General features: G+C 39.7%; 1 protein-coding gene across 2 annotated transcripts; it reads left to right on the top strand.

The window, feature by feature from the left end:
- Positions 1–444: 444 nt before the first annotated feature.
- Positions 445–15,092, top strand: LOC100651289. 2 transcript variants are annotated; one of them, XR_007225386.1, is made up of 8 exons: positions 445–1,059; positions 3,811–4,086; positions 7,418–7,679; positions 8,911–9,193; positions 10,033–10,221; positions 11,166–11,284; positions 11,362–14,133; positions 14,584–15,092. XR_007225386.1 is itself a non-coding variant. In XM_048409173.1 (7 exons), exons 2-7 carry the CDS (start codon positions 4,021–4,023, stop codon positions 12,867–12,869), a joined length of 2,427 nt encoding a protein of 808 aa, XP_048265130.1. In that variant the 5' UTR covers positions 445–1,059; positions 3,811–4,020; the 3' UTR covers positions 12,870–14,203. The 2 variants fall into 2 exon arrangements, 1 of the variants encoding a protein (XP_048265130.1); XM_048409173.1 differs by lacking the exon at positions 14,584–15,092 and having other exon boundaries at positions 11,362–14,203.
- The last annotated feature ends 413 nt before the right edge of the window (positions 15,093–15,505 follow it).

Here is a 15,505-nt window from a genome sequence, read left to right as displayed (position 1 = left end):
AAAACTAACGATGCAATTGAAACAAATGCGTTCATCTCACTCAAAACAAGGTTTGGCAGATTTCTCGCGAAGCATCTCTACCGTTGTTCCACTTTTCCCCGAGGGAGGTGTTTCCACACGTGGAAATAACTGCCCAATTAGTCAGCGTTCCCATAAAGCTCACAGAAAGCTCGACGTGCCGCGACGCAGACGCATCAATTTTCCCGGGACTGCGATTATGCGTTCAGCTACCTCTAGCACGTGGTTACACGCAGAGATCGGAAAATTAACGATGGTCGGTGAACAGTCGTGAATCAATTTGGAAATAAATCGCGCGAACGAGTAAATTTCGCTGAAAATTGAGGATTCTTCGGCCGTTCGACGATGAAGATCGTGATCCACGAAGACGACGTCCGCGTCGAGGCGTTAGGCGGCACGGCCAAGCCGGCTCGGCGCCAAAATCAGCTCGCCAGTCGTGCTTTCCGGTCGGTGTTTTATAAATACTGCAGACAGTCGAAGAGTGCAGCGTACACGGGAGTCGCTGTAAAATCACGAATCTCGGCAGGCACGTTTACGGTTAGAGCAGCGGAAAGAACCGAACTCGAGTTTCGTGTTTCAAAAGAGACAAAAGTTTCCGGGTTGTTTCGATGAGATTTCAGCACATTATGAAGTTGATCGCGAAGAAATAAGTGCGTGGTAGTGGTGCTGGTGACATTTTCACGGATTAATTGTAGCCCGGGTTGGCTGAGCGAATTCTTGGAACGAAGTGCCAAAAATGCGAATGAATGCGAATGAGTGCGAATGAGCACGAATGAGTGCGAATAAGGGCGAGCGTGTGGTCGAAAGTTGGGAAAGAAGCATTTGGTGAAGCATATTATTCGGTCGGGGAAAGTGATAACCGAGCTATGCTCGGGAAAAGTGCGATAAGAGGCGGAGAAGTGATTGCTTAGGCGCCACTTGAATCTTTTGTCGAAGGTTACTCGTCGTTTGATATTTTCTTCTACCTGGACAGTCTTGTATTTTCTTCTACTTGGACTTTTTGGTGTTTTTCCTCTACCTGGATCTCTTGGCATTTCTTAGGTATGGGGTTAAGTATTCGAATCTATTTCTAATATTAATGAAAAACGATTATATTTATACTAAAAGATAAGAAATTAGTAAATTATCAGAAAATTAAGGAAAATTATTGAATTATTAATCTGTTTCGTATCGCAGATATAAATTGTATTTCATTATAAATTACATTGACAAGCGGTTTCCTTCCTTGTTCTAATTACTTTGTTCCGACATTTATTAAGATAACCAATCTCATAAACTTATCTCCTCCCCACATACGTATACAGTTGTCATTTTTAACTGACGATTGTTTACACTTAATAACAAATAGAATCGACGTAGATGCTAGCGAAAGAGTTTTATATCCGGTGAATATACGGCCGATATAGTTAACGTAATTTGGCCGAAGACGAGAGATCCCGTGTGTATCGGAGATTTGCGGCGGTTCGTTATGTTTCAACTTGCGCAACGATACAAATACAAGATCTTAAATCCTTCGTTAAAGAAGAAATATCCCTTACCTGCATGAAATTATAAACAGGAATAACTTATTCGAGCGAATAATATACACCTATGAATTATAGCCTGGAATCTGAGACGTTATTTCTGTCCTAGGCACGTGTACTTTGCTCTAACAACGATCTTTTCCGAACACTTCCGTTCTTCCCTTCCTTAATTTTTCTTTCAACGTGAAAATCTCGTCTAAATTATGCTGATCGTCATTTATCGATTAATTAATTTAATTTTTTCCAAATATTAAGTTGATTAGAAAGCTTGTATTCCTTTCAAAACTGAAAGATGATTAATTAAATTAGGACAATCCGACAAAGATAATTCGGACAAACAACGAAGAAAATCCGAAATCGGTGGACAGAAAGATTCAAAACACATCGCCTACGAACTTTTTCAAATTTCGCTACGCTACCTGATATTTCCAATTTCACTAAAAGTCGCTGGACCCAGTGAAAGGTAGCCAGAATCAAGTTTGATTCGTCTAATATCTCTTCGCGCGGTATCGTCTACCTCCGAGTCGCATTTTCACGTCCTTTGACGCTCTGCTTCGCCCCGCGTTATTTTTCTCTGCCGCATCGATACCTTTTTTTTTCTCATCTCCGCGTCGGCATGAATGTTTCATGGTCTGAATACGCCGCTCCTGTATCGCGAAAACGCGTTCTCCATCGGAAGTAGCTGAACATCAAACGACGCGAGCTCGATTCTTTTCACGATTTCTGAACGCGATACGCCCGCGTTCAGAGTAAGTACATATCTTTTTCCTTCGAGACGAAGTGGCAGGCGAACCTTCCCCAACGCAAGGCGTCATTCACCAAACTTTTTTTTACTCCGTCCGCATTTTTCTTTCCCTCTCTGTTTCTGCATCGCCGTTTCTCTTTCTCTTCTCATTCATGAGGAGGCCGTGCCACTTACGAGCTTTGTAACTCCGTGAAAACGCGTCGTTACCCTGCACGGCCGCACAAAGGGCGCATTATCTAAAACTTGCGCTTTCGCTTTGCGGCTACGCGGAAGCACGTGATCGCGGTTTAAGTGGCTTTTGGCAAACTTTCCCCTACCACTTCGCCAGCACTTTGGCCCACGATTTAATTCTCAACAGGATCTTGTTGTTACAAAATGCCGCTAGACTGTATGGAGCTTCTAATTCGAAGCCGTTTGCGTAACGTTCGCGAAGCTAATAGGAGCTAATCGGACAAATTATTGCAACTTCTTTAAAGTATCGTGGCAAATGAGAATTGTAATCCTGTTTGCTTGATTTTCTTTGTTGTACGACGAAGGCAATGTGATAAATGTCTCGGGAATTTGCAACTTTCTTTCAGAAATTTGCGAACGATGTAAATAGTTACAGTATCATGTGACGTCATTTACAATTCTAAATTAACGCTTTAACGAGCGGCCACGCCAATTGGCGATGTGGCGAAATAATCATATTGCAATGTGTAAACTCGTATTATAGATACTTTGAATAATATGCGATTTACGGAATTTCAAGTAAATAACGAAGAAATAATAATCACGATCTCGTAATATATGTACATATACATATACACACATACCTTTATATCTGCATATTGGTAAAGATATAATTGGAACAAAACCTCGTACAAAATTTTTCTACGAAATTTTTAAACGAAATGTTAAATCAGTTTCGACGAATCCTACATCATAATTTTCTATTCTCACGTTATACACCCTTCCCGCTAGTTCTATACTTTTACTTGAATTTATGGCTGTGATGACCCTTCCCCAATACATAATCAGCCTACACACGTTCACAATACGAGGTGAAAACGCAATCCTCCCTGGTACAATTCGAGTAACCAATACACGTCTCGCCCATCCATCACTGGACATGATTGAGAGCTTGCGGCTAAAAAAATAGAAAAAATAAAAACCGAATGTGAAGTATGCAACAAACCACTGCATCAAGTGTTTTAAAACACAACGCTCGTAAAAACCATTCATCGTGATTTTTATCGCGTTGTTGAAGTAGCGATACTTCATATCCACGTGATCCTTCTCGTTTTGTTATAGAACGACGCGTAAGATTAATCCGAGCCATCTTGACGCGCCTAAATTATACTCATTTAATTATTCCTGTACAAATTTAAATAGAATAATTATCGTCGAAGTCAACGGTATATCGGAATATTAGCGCCATATCTACCATTCGAACTCCACGATTTCTATCAATCTAGTCGTCGACAACGAAAGAACCATCCATTACCAAATAAACAACGCAACCTTCAATTTCAATCGTTTCAGTCGTAAGATCCATCGACTTCGCGACAGGATCGAAGATTGATCGACGTAAAGGCCAAGACCAACAGACCAACATGTGACAAAAAGGAGTGTTCAGCGTGAGACGAGAGAATGTAAACCTCGCGATATCTGCGTCGACCACAGCGGACAGTTAAACGCAACTTTTGGCTCGAATTCGAGTTCGTGGCGCACGATTGACGACCGTCCGTCAGAATGAGCTTAATGAAGAAGGCCATTGGCGGATCCATTCACAGGATACGAGAGTTCGAGCTGGAGAAGGTAACTCGATTGGCGAATCAAATCTTCCTCGTGATACGAGCAACCCCTTTTTTACCCTTTTTTCCCCTCTTTCCTTCGTTTGCGCGTTCGTTGCGATCGGTCCACAAGCCCTTTTGATACTCTTTTCAGGTAATATGATTTTTCGATCGACCAGATTGAATGAAGCTGTTGGTCTAATCGAAAGGGAAGGATGGACACGACGAACGTAAATTTAGAGTGCCATGGATGAACCGATTACTCGAGCTTTTACCGACTTTTCTCTGATTGCCCGTATATTGCAATCGAATTTAATTATTAATCTCTTGTCTCCGATTTTATAATATTTATCGCGGAGATCACGGAAATTACTTTTATTATTAGATCGTAATATACGGCATATTCCATTCAAATTGAAATCAAATCATATTCGTTGAAGTTAAAAAATTAAAATCATATATGAAGGAAATACTCTCTGTTTTAAAATAATCTACAAGGGTAATAACATTTTTCAGAAATGAAAACTGATGGAATTTATGAGGGAATTTATACAGTGAAATTGCATGTTACAACTCGATGCAAGTGCTTTTGCTTACTTTGAAATGTTGCACATAATGTTCGAGATAAATTCTTCAGTTCTCGAATATCTACTAAAAATTTGCATCTAATTAAGAAATTGACCGATGTATTTAAACGTTAGAACTATTATAGAATTATCGAAAACGCGCAGATGCTTTTGGCAAGTCCAATCTTGGACTTTCAATAAGATAAAAACGTTATAGATTGTATATATTCTGCATATTTCCTACATGTTCCGTAATATCAATAAACTCCATACATTCACAAATGCTCTTTATAACACATCGACTCGATATATCCCAATAGCAGCTGAAAATAAGAGGCTCGAAATAAGAGGGACAAAAAGCTCGATACAATCCATCGACAAAGCTTTCGTTCCTCTGACTTTTATTTCTCCTATAAAACACCTAAATAAAGAAGTTGGCATTCGACTCTACTTATGGACCAACGCAAGAAAACTCTTTGACGTTTTTCCTTAACCGAACATCAAACAAAAGCGAACATTCTTAGCCACGATCTTCGCCTGCCGATGAGTCACGAATGGAACGAACAGGCTCCAAAACAACAGCTGCGATCATAACCTCAAATAACGCCAACAAATCGTTCGATAGGTCAAAAAGATCATCGAGATTAAGTGGCATTAACAATCATAACTCACGCGTTCCCACTCATTCATTGTTTGTCGAGATCCAGAAATAGTAGCTTGCATGCGCAACATTTATACAACCGTGTAAAAGTATTTGGACACCTGGCGCAACTTTTAACATATTTTCAAAGATGGAAGAACGTCTCTTTGCCGCGAATTCTTTTTTCCCTGTCTTGTCTGGGACCAGACGTTCCGTTAAATTTAAACTATAAGAAAGAATATATATGGCCACGTCACTCAACAGTTCGATATTTATGCGTTATGAAACTTTTCGAATGTAGTTAGAAGGACACGTTTCTAAGATAGATAGATCGATCAGATACAATTAAAGTCACTCGAGTTAGATGTCTCCGGAGAACCAATGCTCATCCAGCTTCGACGTTCTTGTTCTTTTATTTATACTAATTGAGATTTAGATCATAATGAAATTTCAAAATATTCCATACACCCCCCCCCCTATACAAAATATATTCATAAATAATTTCGTTATGTAAAATGTTTCATAATATATTCATAATGGGTATTCAATTACGCGAGCCACTGTGTTTAAACATCTGCGATAACTTCAATCATAAAATATTTATTGTCGAAATATTTATGCAAGGTAGTGAACCTCGAAACGAAGCAAACGCGGACTCATCCGTTTTCTGGCACTAAACCAACTTTCTCGCTCAATGCCCACTTTATGACAGTGCGCGACGCGATTGTAACCTTTAACACCTCGACGAGTCTTGCGAACAGCCTGTCTGCGGCTGCTCGAGAGTAATAAACCGACACCGTTTTCATTGTTACGGAGGTTTGTGGCAAATCGTATTTCTGCCAGGGTCTTTCTCTAACTTTGGAAAATCGGAGTATCCACCAAACACCGACGACACTGCATCGTGGCAAAGTCTATGACTCTGTTGGCGCTTGCCTCTAAAGTTACCGGGTGAATATGTGTCGCCGTGAATGAGACAACTTCTTTTTAGGTTTTTGGAACACGTTTCGTGTAAGTTATACGGAGTTTGAGTTCACGAGAATTACGACGTTAGCTCAGTTTCTTGTAGCTTCTCGGGTTTTGTAACGTGGAAATAGTAGACGATGACAGATGATGTGTTCGTTTTAAAGAAATAAGTTTCAAACAAAGGCTAGTTTTCGAATGAAGATATTTTATGAATGTACGTGTGTATAACGTATATGCAAACAGATACATACCTGAATAAAAATCTTCAAATATTATTATATTTGCTCCAAAACTGAAAAATGTCGAGTAATCGCTAAAATACATATACGAAGAAAAATTATTTAACTCTATATTACAATGAAATTGTAAATGTAACAATCGTTTTAAAAGAAAAATATATATATATATATATATAGATTTCATAATCTACGATCTAAATTCTACATCGCTGTTGAAATTTTTTCCACAAAAATATTACTGGCAATAAATAAAGAAAAGAAAATCATTCATCCAATCTAATCCTTATCAGTGACTTTAGTTTTAGTAATTTACGACTGCACTACGACTTCCCGTAGTTAGACGTTCACAACGTATCGCACTAAATTATGCAACTTCATGGATCCACGAGCAGTTTCTGGTCAGTGTAAAAGGAATCCTCTACTTCCAAGAGGTATCTTCCGACGTTCGAAAACGATATCCATCGATCTTATAGCAGAATCAAGTCGCGTTCCGAAATAGAAATAGACTTCTCCCGCGTTCCTCTTTAATTCCGACCGACTCGAAGAAAATCGACGCAAAGCTAGAGACGCTGCTAGCCCATTATTAATAAATGTCCTATTGTACAATATAATTCTTTGCTTGCAAATATCTCGTGTTTCAACGAATCAATTAATTACCAGGTAATTATCAAATCAATTACACCTTATATTAAACATCTGGTTAAAGATTTGCCAAGATGAGAGGAAACTTGAAATAGAAATTCAAGGATCATGGCAAGGTTACGATATCTTAACAATGCTCTCCACATATCGAGCTATGGATAGCATTTTAACATTGATCGATAATATTTTCGTTAGCAGCGCCTGTACCAAAAACAGTAGCTGTTCTACGTCTTCATAAAATTCGTCTTTCACCCATCTCTCGTTCGAAGCAACAACACCTGAATTTGATGAATTTTTGCCGAACAGGTGAATTTGATCGACGAGTTCGATATTCTACAAATTGTTGGAGAAGGATGGTTCGGCAAGATCCTGCTAACCGAGCACCGAAGCACCCAGACCGAAATGGTACTGAAGGCGCTGCCAAAGGCATACACCGGCATCTCGGACTTCTTTCGCGAGTTCCATTATGGACTGCACCTGGCCGCGCACAGGAACATCATCACCACCTACGATGTGGCCTTCGAGACCGCTGGCTTCTACGTTTTCAGTCAGGAGTACGCTCCTCTCGGTGAGTGTCCCTTTTATGCCATGCACGTGAATGTCGTTTATCGATCGACTTGCATCGTGCTTTCCAAGATTTCTCTACGCTTAAGGAATTTCGAGGAAAAATGATAAAAACGATAAAGCAGTAAAAAAAATGTGTAATTTGAAAATATTGTGAGAAATTTTACAAGAAAAATTTTTATGCTTCCAGATATGAATTCTTTCCACTGAGCAAATATTTTTAATATTCTGTTATAAATCTTTGGGTGAGGAAGGTTAGGTCAATTCTAATTCATATATATATATATATATATTAAAATCTACGTGTCATCTATACGTTTCTTACGCAAATTTAATTATCCAACGAGAAGTAAAATTGTTTCACATTTTCACTCGGCTCTTTGCTCCGTTTATTGCCATAAAATAAAATATTCGACGTTCGTAATAACAATGATCCATCCTTCAAGAACAACATTCATTTATGAAAGGTATAGTTGGAATGGAAGAAATAAATTTGGCTCACTTTTCCATTAAAACTCTTAAACGAGGGACGGCATCAAATGTCTAGCCGTGTATAGCTTCTACCTAATAGTTTTTGACGACTTTACGAATGTGGATTTATAACGGTGTGGGATGGCCATTGCGCCATGCATGTATGATTAACGCCTTAAAAATGTTGTTCTCGGGGGCTGTGGGAGCTCAGATGTGTGGGATAATGGAATATTTGATGCGGAGGAATCTCGATAGATGCAGGAAAAAAGGGAATAAAGGCCAGCAGAAACGTCGAGATGATAAATTGGTGCTCTTTGAAATTTTAATTTGCTGTTTGCTGAGTAACCGCTGCTGATGCATACTACCTATTCCACACAGAGTATAGGAGTTCTATCGTTAATACTGGCTGCAAATTGTTTACCATATTCTGCAGAAATTTGGAACCATCTACCAATCAACCTAACCAACCCAACCAACCCAACCAATCTAACCCCAACCTAACCTCGATCATTGGAGAAAGACATGGCTGTGGAAATTGTTTTGCTGCAAGCAGTACTTTGTTTCTTCAGGATTCTTGTTTTCCTTCTCCTTTGATTCCATTTTCGAAATAAGCCTCTTTGCTCAAGTTTTTCCGATATTTCGAGTTATACAAATTTAAAATACTCGAATAAGAGACATCAATTTTCGTACAATAAAAAAGCTTGATATCTCTACATTTCCCATAAAAGTTACGATATTACACCGTATACGACCCATCATTTCAGGAGATTTAACGTCCAACGTAACGGAGACTGGGCTCGGCGAGCTTCACGCAAAAAGGGTAGTCAGACAATTGGCTGCAGCGGTTCATCATATTCACAGTCGCGAGTTGGTGCACCGCGACATCAAGCTCGACAATATTCTCGTGTTCAGAAGCGATTTCTCGCGGATCAAACTGTGCGACTTCGGTGAGACCAGAAGGGTGAACACGGTGGTGCGTCGGCACAACGAGTGGCTGCCATACTCGCCACCCGAGGTATTGCAGATCGACACTGACGAGACGTACAAGTAATTATACGATTGACCATTATTAGCAATTATCGCGGTTATTTTTAATTTTTGGGATTACCATAAATTTTCTATGCAAACAATAATTGTTCTACTTTTAGAACAGAAACACGTATGGAACAGAAACCAAATACTGTTATAAAATTACACCCATGATAGTATAAACGTAATACCTATTGACGAATTAAATTAGGATTCAATTAAGGATTGAATTTATGATAAAAGCAAGATGGAATAGATATTAAATCTAGTCGACGTTAAACCTTCGATTTAACAACGTGCTCAAACGATGAACACCTTTTGGGAAGTAGTGTATTGAAATTGATTCGAGAATAGTGGCCAGAAGAAATATTTGGGTTAACATTTATACGGGAGAACATGATCTCGTTGTTGACGTAATCTGTTCTGTTTTGTTTAAACGTTTGATCGATCGACAATGCGGAAAGCGTATTTTGTATGTGACTTTTATTCTTTTTGCAACATCTTTTTATTGTTTGTGAAGATGATGAATGAATCGTTATACCGCGTAGGCGTGTTACATTTTATGATATCAATAACAGGGTTTCGTTCATTTTATATCGTTGACAAGAGAAAATTTATAGCTCTTCCAAACCTAATTCAAAAATATATTTGTATAATATTTTATAACAATTTCCAAGCCATTAATCTTCCGCATGATTTATCTGTTTTATTAAAAATTTATAAACGTTCTATCGGATAGTTTCGCATTGAATTTTAGTAAGGAAATGTTTGATCGTTGGAGCTCGTTAAAATCGTGATCATGAATGAGAAAATATGCAGGCGTACGCGTGCAGCTTATTTACGTTTGACGTTTTCAGAGCTCTCACGTCGCACGATGTCTGGCAGTTCGGCATTGTCCTATTTGTCTGTCTGACTGGATGCTTACCGTGGCAGAAGGCGGCGTTGGACGACCCGCGCTACACCAGATATCAAAACTGGCACAACGCGACGCTCAACATAGCCAAGAAACCGAAATTATTTCAGCTGATCAGCTCACGAGCGCAAAGGTCAGTTTCTTCGAGAGAACCAGGCGCCGGCATACGTTTAATCATATTTGAAGATTTTTATCTAACAATTTAATTGCTTTCAAACATTTGATATCTGTCAAAAATTAACGCAAGACGTTTAATTAAGTAATTAAATAATTTAAATTAAATGATCGAATAATCGAACAATTTTAATAACATAATGGAACCGATAAACTTCTATTTTCATAAGAAATTTTTATGAAATAATCTTAAAAGTGTCGAAATTTCGAGCTTTTTAGTTCAATAAGGAATTATTCCTACGTCGAGAAATTCTACTCGCATCTACATGGTACGATTTCAATTTTAACGAATAGAAAGTTCAGTCCGATATATATAGTAACCCGACTACAGGGAGTATAGGAAGAAAAGTATAAATTGCTGTACACCGAAATCGTTCGTTAAACACGTAGGGAGGAGAGTTCATAAAAAGGGTGGCGTTTTCAGGATCGATTCAGCGCGTTAAAACAAGCAACAGGATTCACTGTACAACGGATTATATTCTAAGGTCGCGCAAAGAGTAATACCGAGAAATGTTTCCATTTTAGCTTTGGTTTGTTTTCGAAACAAGCACGAGTACGACTGAAAGCAAGCCAGCAACCCCCGAGTTAAATGGTTTATTGTCTCTGAGTGAACGGAATCATTAAACGTAGCGATATGACGGAATCTTATTCGTAGACCAAATTACAATCTACAGAATTTACAAAACTCGTTATATATTCTATTAAAATGATTCTCACAGAAGTTAGACTCTCGCTTTTTGTCCCTGCACGATACTCGGGCATGTTCGTAATATACAATACAAATGTCAGTTTCAAATTTTCTTTTGTCCACCGATCTACCCTCGTCACTTTATTCTAAAACTTGTTTTACTCATCTATCAAACTCCTAATTTCTTTTCATCGATTCTTCTCACTGTTACGAAGGATGTTCAAACGATTACTGGACCCTAAAGCCGAGAAGCGTCCCGTTAGCGTGTTGGAGATAAACAAATACCTGGAGGACAGGTGGTTAGCGAAACTCGGCGCGGAGAAGGCTATGAACGGTAACGATCGATCCGAATTAAAGACCTTCTCTTCCTCTCGTTTTCCTATCCACCTCGTTGATTCGACGTTTGTACAGGTGGCGCCGACGAGAGGGACGAGCTCTGCCCGTCCATGTACAGCTTCCACAGCTCTCTCGAGGAAAAGAATCAACTGCTTCACACTCTGACCACGTACGGGATCGAGACCACGGTGGACAGAGCTAGGAAGAAGGACCGAATCAGAGAATGGATTCAAGCGAGCGCTATAGTCGAAGAGTACGAGGAAGACGAGTCGGATCTAAACGAGGACATTCGTATCTACGAGGACGAAGACGAAGAACCGAGCTCGATGAAAGGCAGACACTTTCCGGAGACTCGTCCAGTGGTGAAGAACGAACCCAAGAAACATAGAAATAGAACGCATGCATCGTCAGCTAGAAAGAGACAGCCTATCAAAAGACAGCCAACCGAAAGGAAGATTCCGTTTGCACCTCAAGTAGCCGAGGAACGAGAAACCATCGCCCGATTCGCCAGTTTCCCCAACGGCGATCCTAACCTCGCGGTCCATGCCAATGGAATAAACGGCAACGCGATACTTCCTCTCGCGTTACCTCTGAAAACCGAATCCAACATGGAGGATCAGAAGCCACTGGCGAACGAACAAATTAATAATTCACCAGTGAGCAATTTGAACGCCTCTCAAGACGAGACTCTTGCAACGAGGAGTGGCAATGGGTTCAAATCTAATTTACCCGAGGGAACTCCCGAACTGGCAAAGCCTTCGCAAGATTTCCAGGATCGAACCTCGCGGGTAGACATGGTCGGTAATGGAAGTTTGCCGAGAAGCCCGCAGATCCCTGCTAGGAGGCATCGTTCGCAAACCGCCCCGTTTCCGGCCTCGCCGGTGTCGAACGGAAACGAAGCAGAGTCTGCGAGAAGAACGCAATCGGCCACTGTATTGGTTGGTTCGACGCAGCCAGACAGATCCAACATGGCGATCGGTCGACCGATGGAGAGGTCAAGTGTACCGGTAGCGAACGGCCAATCGTCGATGGCTCGGGGCGAGAGCTCGACCCCGAGAGCGGAGCATCGATCCCCGGCGCAATCAATGTCTCGAGTAGAGAATGCACCGATGGTAATGCTGCCTATGGCAGCGGCTCGAGTGGAGAATCAATCGAGTAATCTGACAGCGGCCAGAAACGAGAAATCTGGGCCGGTTCCCCTTGTGTCGCAATCCGCCAACCCTCTCACTATGTCTGTTGCATCTCATTTGGTCATGCAGAGCTTCAACGCGCTACAAGGGATCAACGCAGTCGCCGCGGGGGACAACAATAATACCGTGACAGGTTCCACGTCGAATTTGCGAAACTCGCCGAAAAACAGTCCATCTTCCACGCCGAGTAAGACCCTGACACCGAAAGATAGTCCAACTACCACACCCGCGAGAACATCTACGCCTCCAAAAAATAAGATTCATAAGGAGGAAACGATGATCTATAGGAAGGATCCATTTGAACAATATGGAATCGCCCAGGGAGTGATCCTGAGGACGGACAACGCACGACGAGGTTCCATGGAGAGCGGCAACAGATCCGCTAGTAATTGAGGATCGATGTTTGATTTCGCTTTCGCGTGACACGGAGGTGGGTGGGGGCTGTCGAATCGATGGGATTGCGGATGGGATGTGATACCGTACATCGTGTCCTGGTTTGGCAACGGTTTATGCGTCGTGTATCTGGTTACGCAGTCGGACATTCGAAGCAGGAAAAGTTGTGTTCTTGTTGTGATACTCGATTTGCAATCGGTGGTCGTACACTGATGGTGGTAGAATATGTTTTGAAATGAATTTCAGGACTTTGAGAAGAGGATAAAACGAGATATTTCTTTGAAGATAGCCACTGAAAGACATAGAGTAGATCTTGCTTTAAATGAAAATAAACCGATTCGAGGATGGAGAGATCGAGTACGACTGATAAATGTTGCAGAAAAATCAAATGAATTTGGTTACTTTGAAAGAAAAACGAAATATATACCATAGAGACGAATGAAATATTATTTGAAGAGATTGCTGAAAGACATAGCGTAGATCTTGTTCTAATTCAAGACACATGTTCGTTTGGCTGTGGAGGTAGTTTTGTCTGAAACGTAATGATTTCTGGAACATAGCACGATACAAAGAATTTGATATTCCTCTGAACGGAAGATGAAACAACGAATGAAATACTTTTTGAACATGCCTATTGGCAGATATAGATTAGATCTTGCGATAACTCGAGATAAATTGTTTTATCATATTCCAAGATGTAATATCTATATCTATTTTATATAATGCCGAGAACGAGTACATAAATATTGAACGCATAGAATTACGATATAAATATAAGCTGATAAATGAAGCCAACCTAACCCCGTTTTTGAGAATATTTCCACCAAACGACTCGCCATAAAGAAACACACTCTATGCATGATAAATATCACGAACAGTATTAAGGTGATCCAAAGAGAACTAAAGAGGCCATAAATAAAAGGACGAATCAAAAACTACGAATTTATATACCATATAGAGTGATTGAGAACGAACAAGTTAGATAAATTCAAGCTATTCGATCGTCGCGTCGTACCTATCGAACTTGGTATCAAACACATAACAGTGCATCGTTTAGACTTTAAACTGTCCCGTTTGTTGGATGCGAGCCATGGACGATGCTCATTATATTCGCGATTCTTTTATTCCTTCATGCTGATTGCAACGTTGCATCGCCAACACGAACCTCGTTCAATCTCGATAATTTATGGATTATTGTTTCCTTTATCGTTTCCTTTTCGCTGCCAACAGGATGGGCCGATGAATCGTACAAGCAGATAGAAAGGTAACGATCATCGAGTAATAGGCATGTACAAATTTTATTTGAAATAAAAATGAGAAACGAGAAAAAATTATTTCAACCGCTTTAATTCTTTTCATGTTAACTTTAATTTTTTAGTAACCAAAAGGAAAGTAATATTATTTTGTGTTACGATCAAATGATTTCCCACTTTATTTCACATCTACCTTTGCAATATAAATGACAATTATGGTATAATAGAATCAGAAATAAAAATACGAAATATCAATTAAAGTGAAATATAATTTGATAGATAAATAATGAAATAATTTGAAAAAATCCTTCTATTTAAATAAACTGACATAAAGTTTCCTCAAAATAACATTTAATCAAATACTCATTTTCCAAATATTTTATTCAAATAACGTCCAAGCCGATTGAATAACGTCATTGGCCATGATCGTCTAATCTCACCCAATGTGTCGTGTATTTCAGGAACAATTTACGTATAGCTGTGATCGTCGATCAGCCAGGAATCGTGGAGGCGGACAAATTTTGGCAAGTTGCTCCCAGAAAACCACTCGTTCTTGTCCTTGACCGTGGAGGGAGCAAGCACTTTCGATTTTCTTAAGATTTGATAATACCGATCACGATTACTCGATTCCAAGACGACGCGCGACGTTAGGCTAATCGAAATGTAAATATTACATTGTACACCGTGGGCAGGTTCCTCCGCGTGCTTCGAAGTAATCGAAGGTGTGGTCGGCGGAATGTAACGTGAGTTCGATTAATTGCGATATAAAAGACTCGTAGGATCACGCTTGAATTCTTATTTCTTCGATTGAACCCGTTCCAAGCGATTGCCAATGTACGAAGAATGTACAATTTTATGGTTATGAATGGTGTTATATGTTCAATATGTATTACGTAAATAAGAAATTGTAAAATCTGCACGAGTATCTGTATTCGACGAATAAATGAGGATAGAACAAATAATACGACGATGGCGACGTTCAAATGCGTTTTATTTATAGTTTATATAGGTTTGATACACTCGATCATTTTATCGGCATCGTTCTTTTTCCATTGGAAATATCCTCGGAATTTGTTCTTCAAAAATAAAAAATCCAATAAAAGCAGGGAGATTCGAGATACTTAGCAATTCCGAAGAATGATAACAGATGGCAGCCAAGGTTAGGAAGCATATAGGGTGAGATACACGTACGAAAGCATGCATGTATGTTACGAGATATTTCCTCCACACTACTTGGCAGTCATTCAATTAAATATAGACGTGTAATAAATCGTTTCGTCGTATTTTCAGATTTATAGGAAATAACGTACGACGTCAAGTATTTATTCGATAAATATTTATCACAATGATATGAAGAAAATTAAACAAAAAGCGAACAAAAAT

This window comes from Bombus terrestris, chromosome 10 (genome assembly GCF_910591885.1).
Source record: "Bombus terrestris chromosome 10, iyBomTerr1.2, whole genome shotgun sequence".
Lineage (NCBI taxonomy): Eukaryota > Metazoa > Arthropoda > Insecta > Hymenoptera > Apidae > Bombus > Bombus terrestris.
The sequence above is the reverse complement of the archived record's forward strand: the minus strand, read 5'-3'. Positions and strand labels throughout refer to the sequence as shown.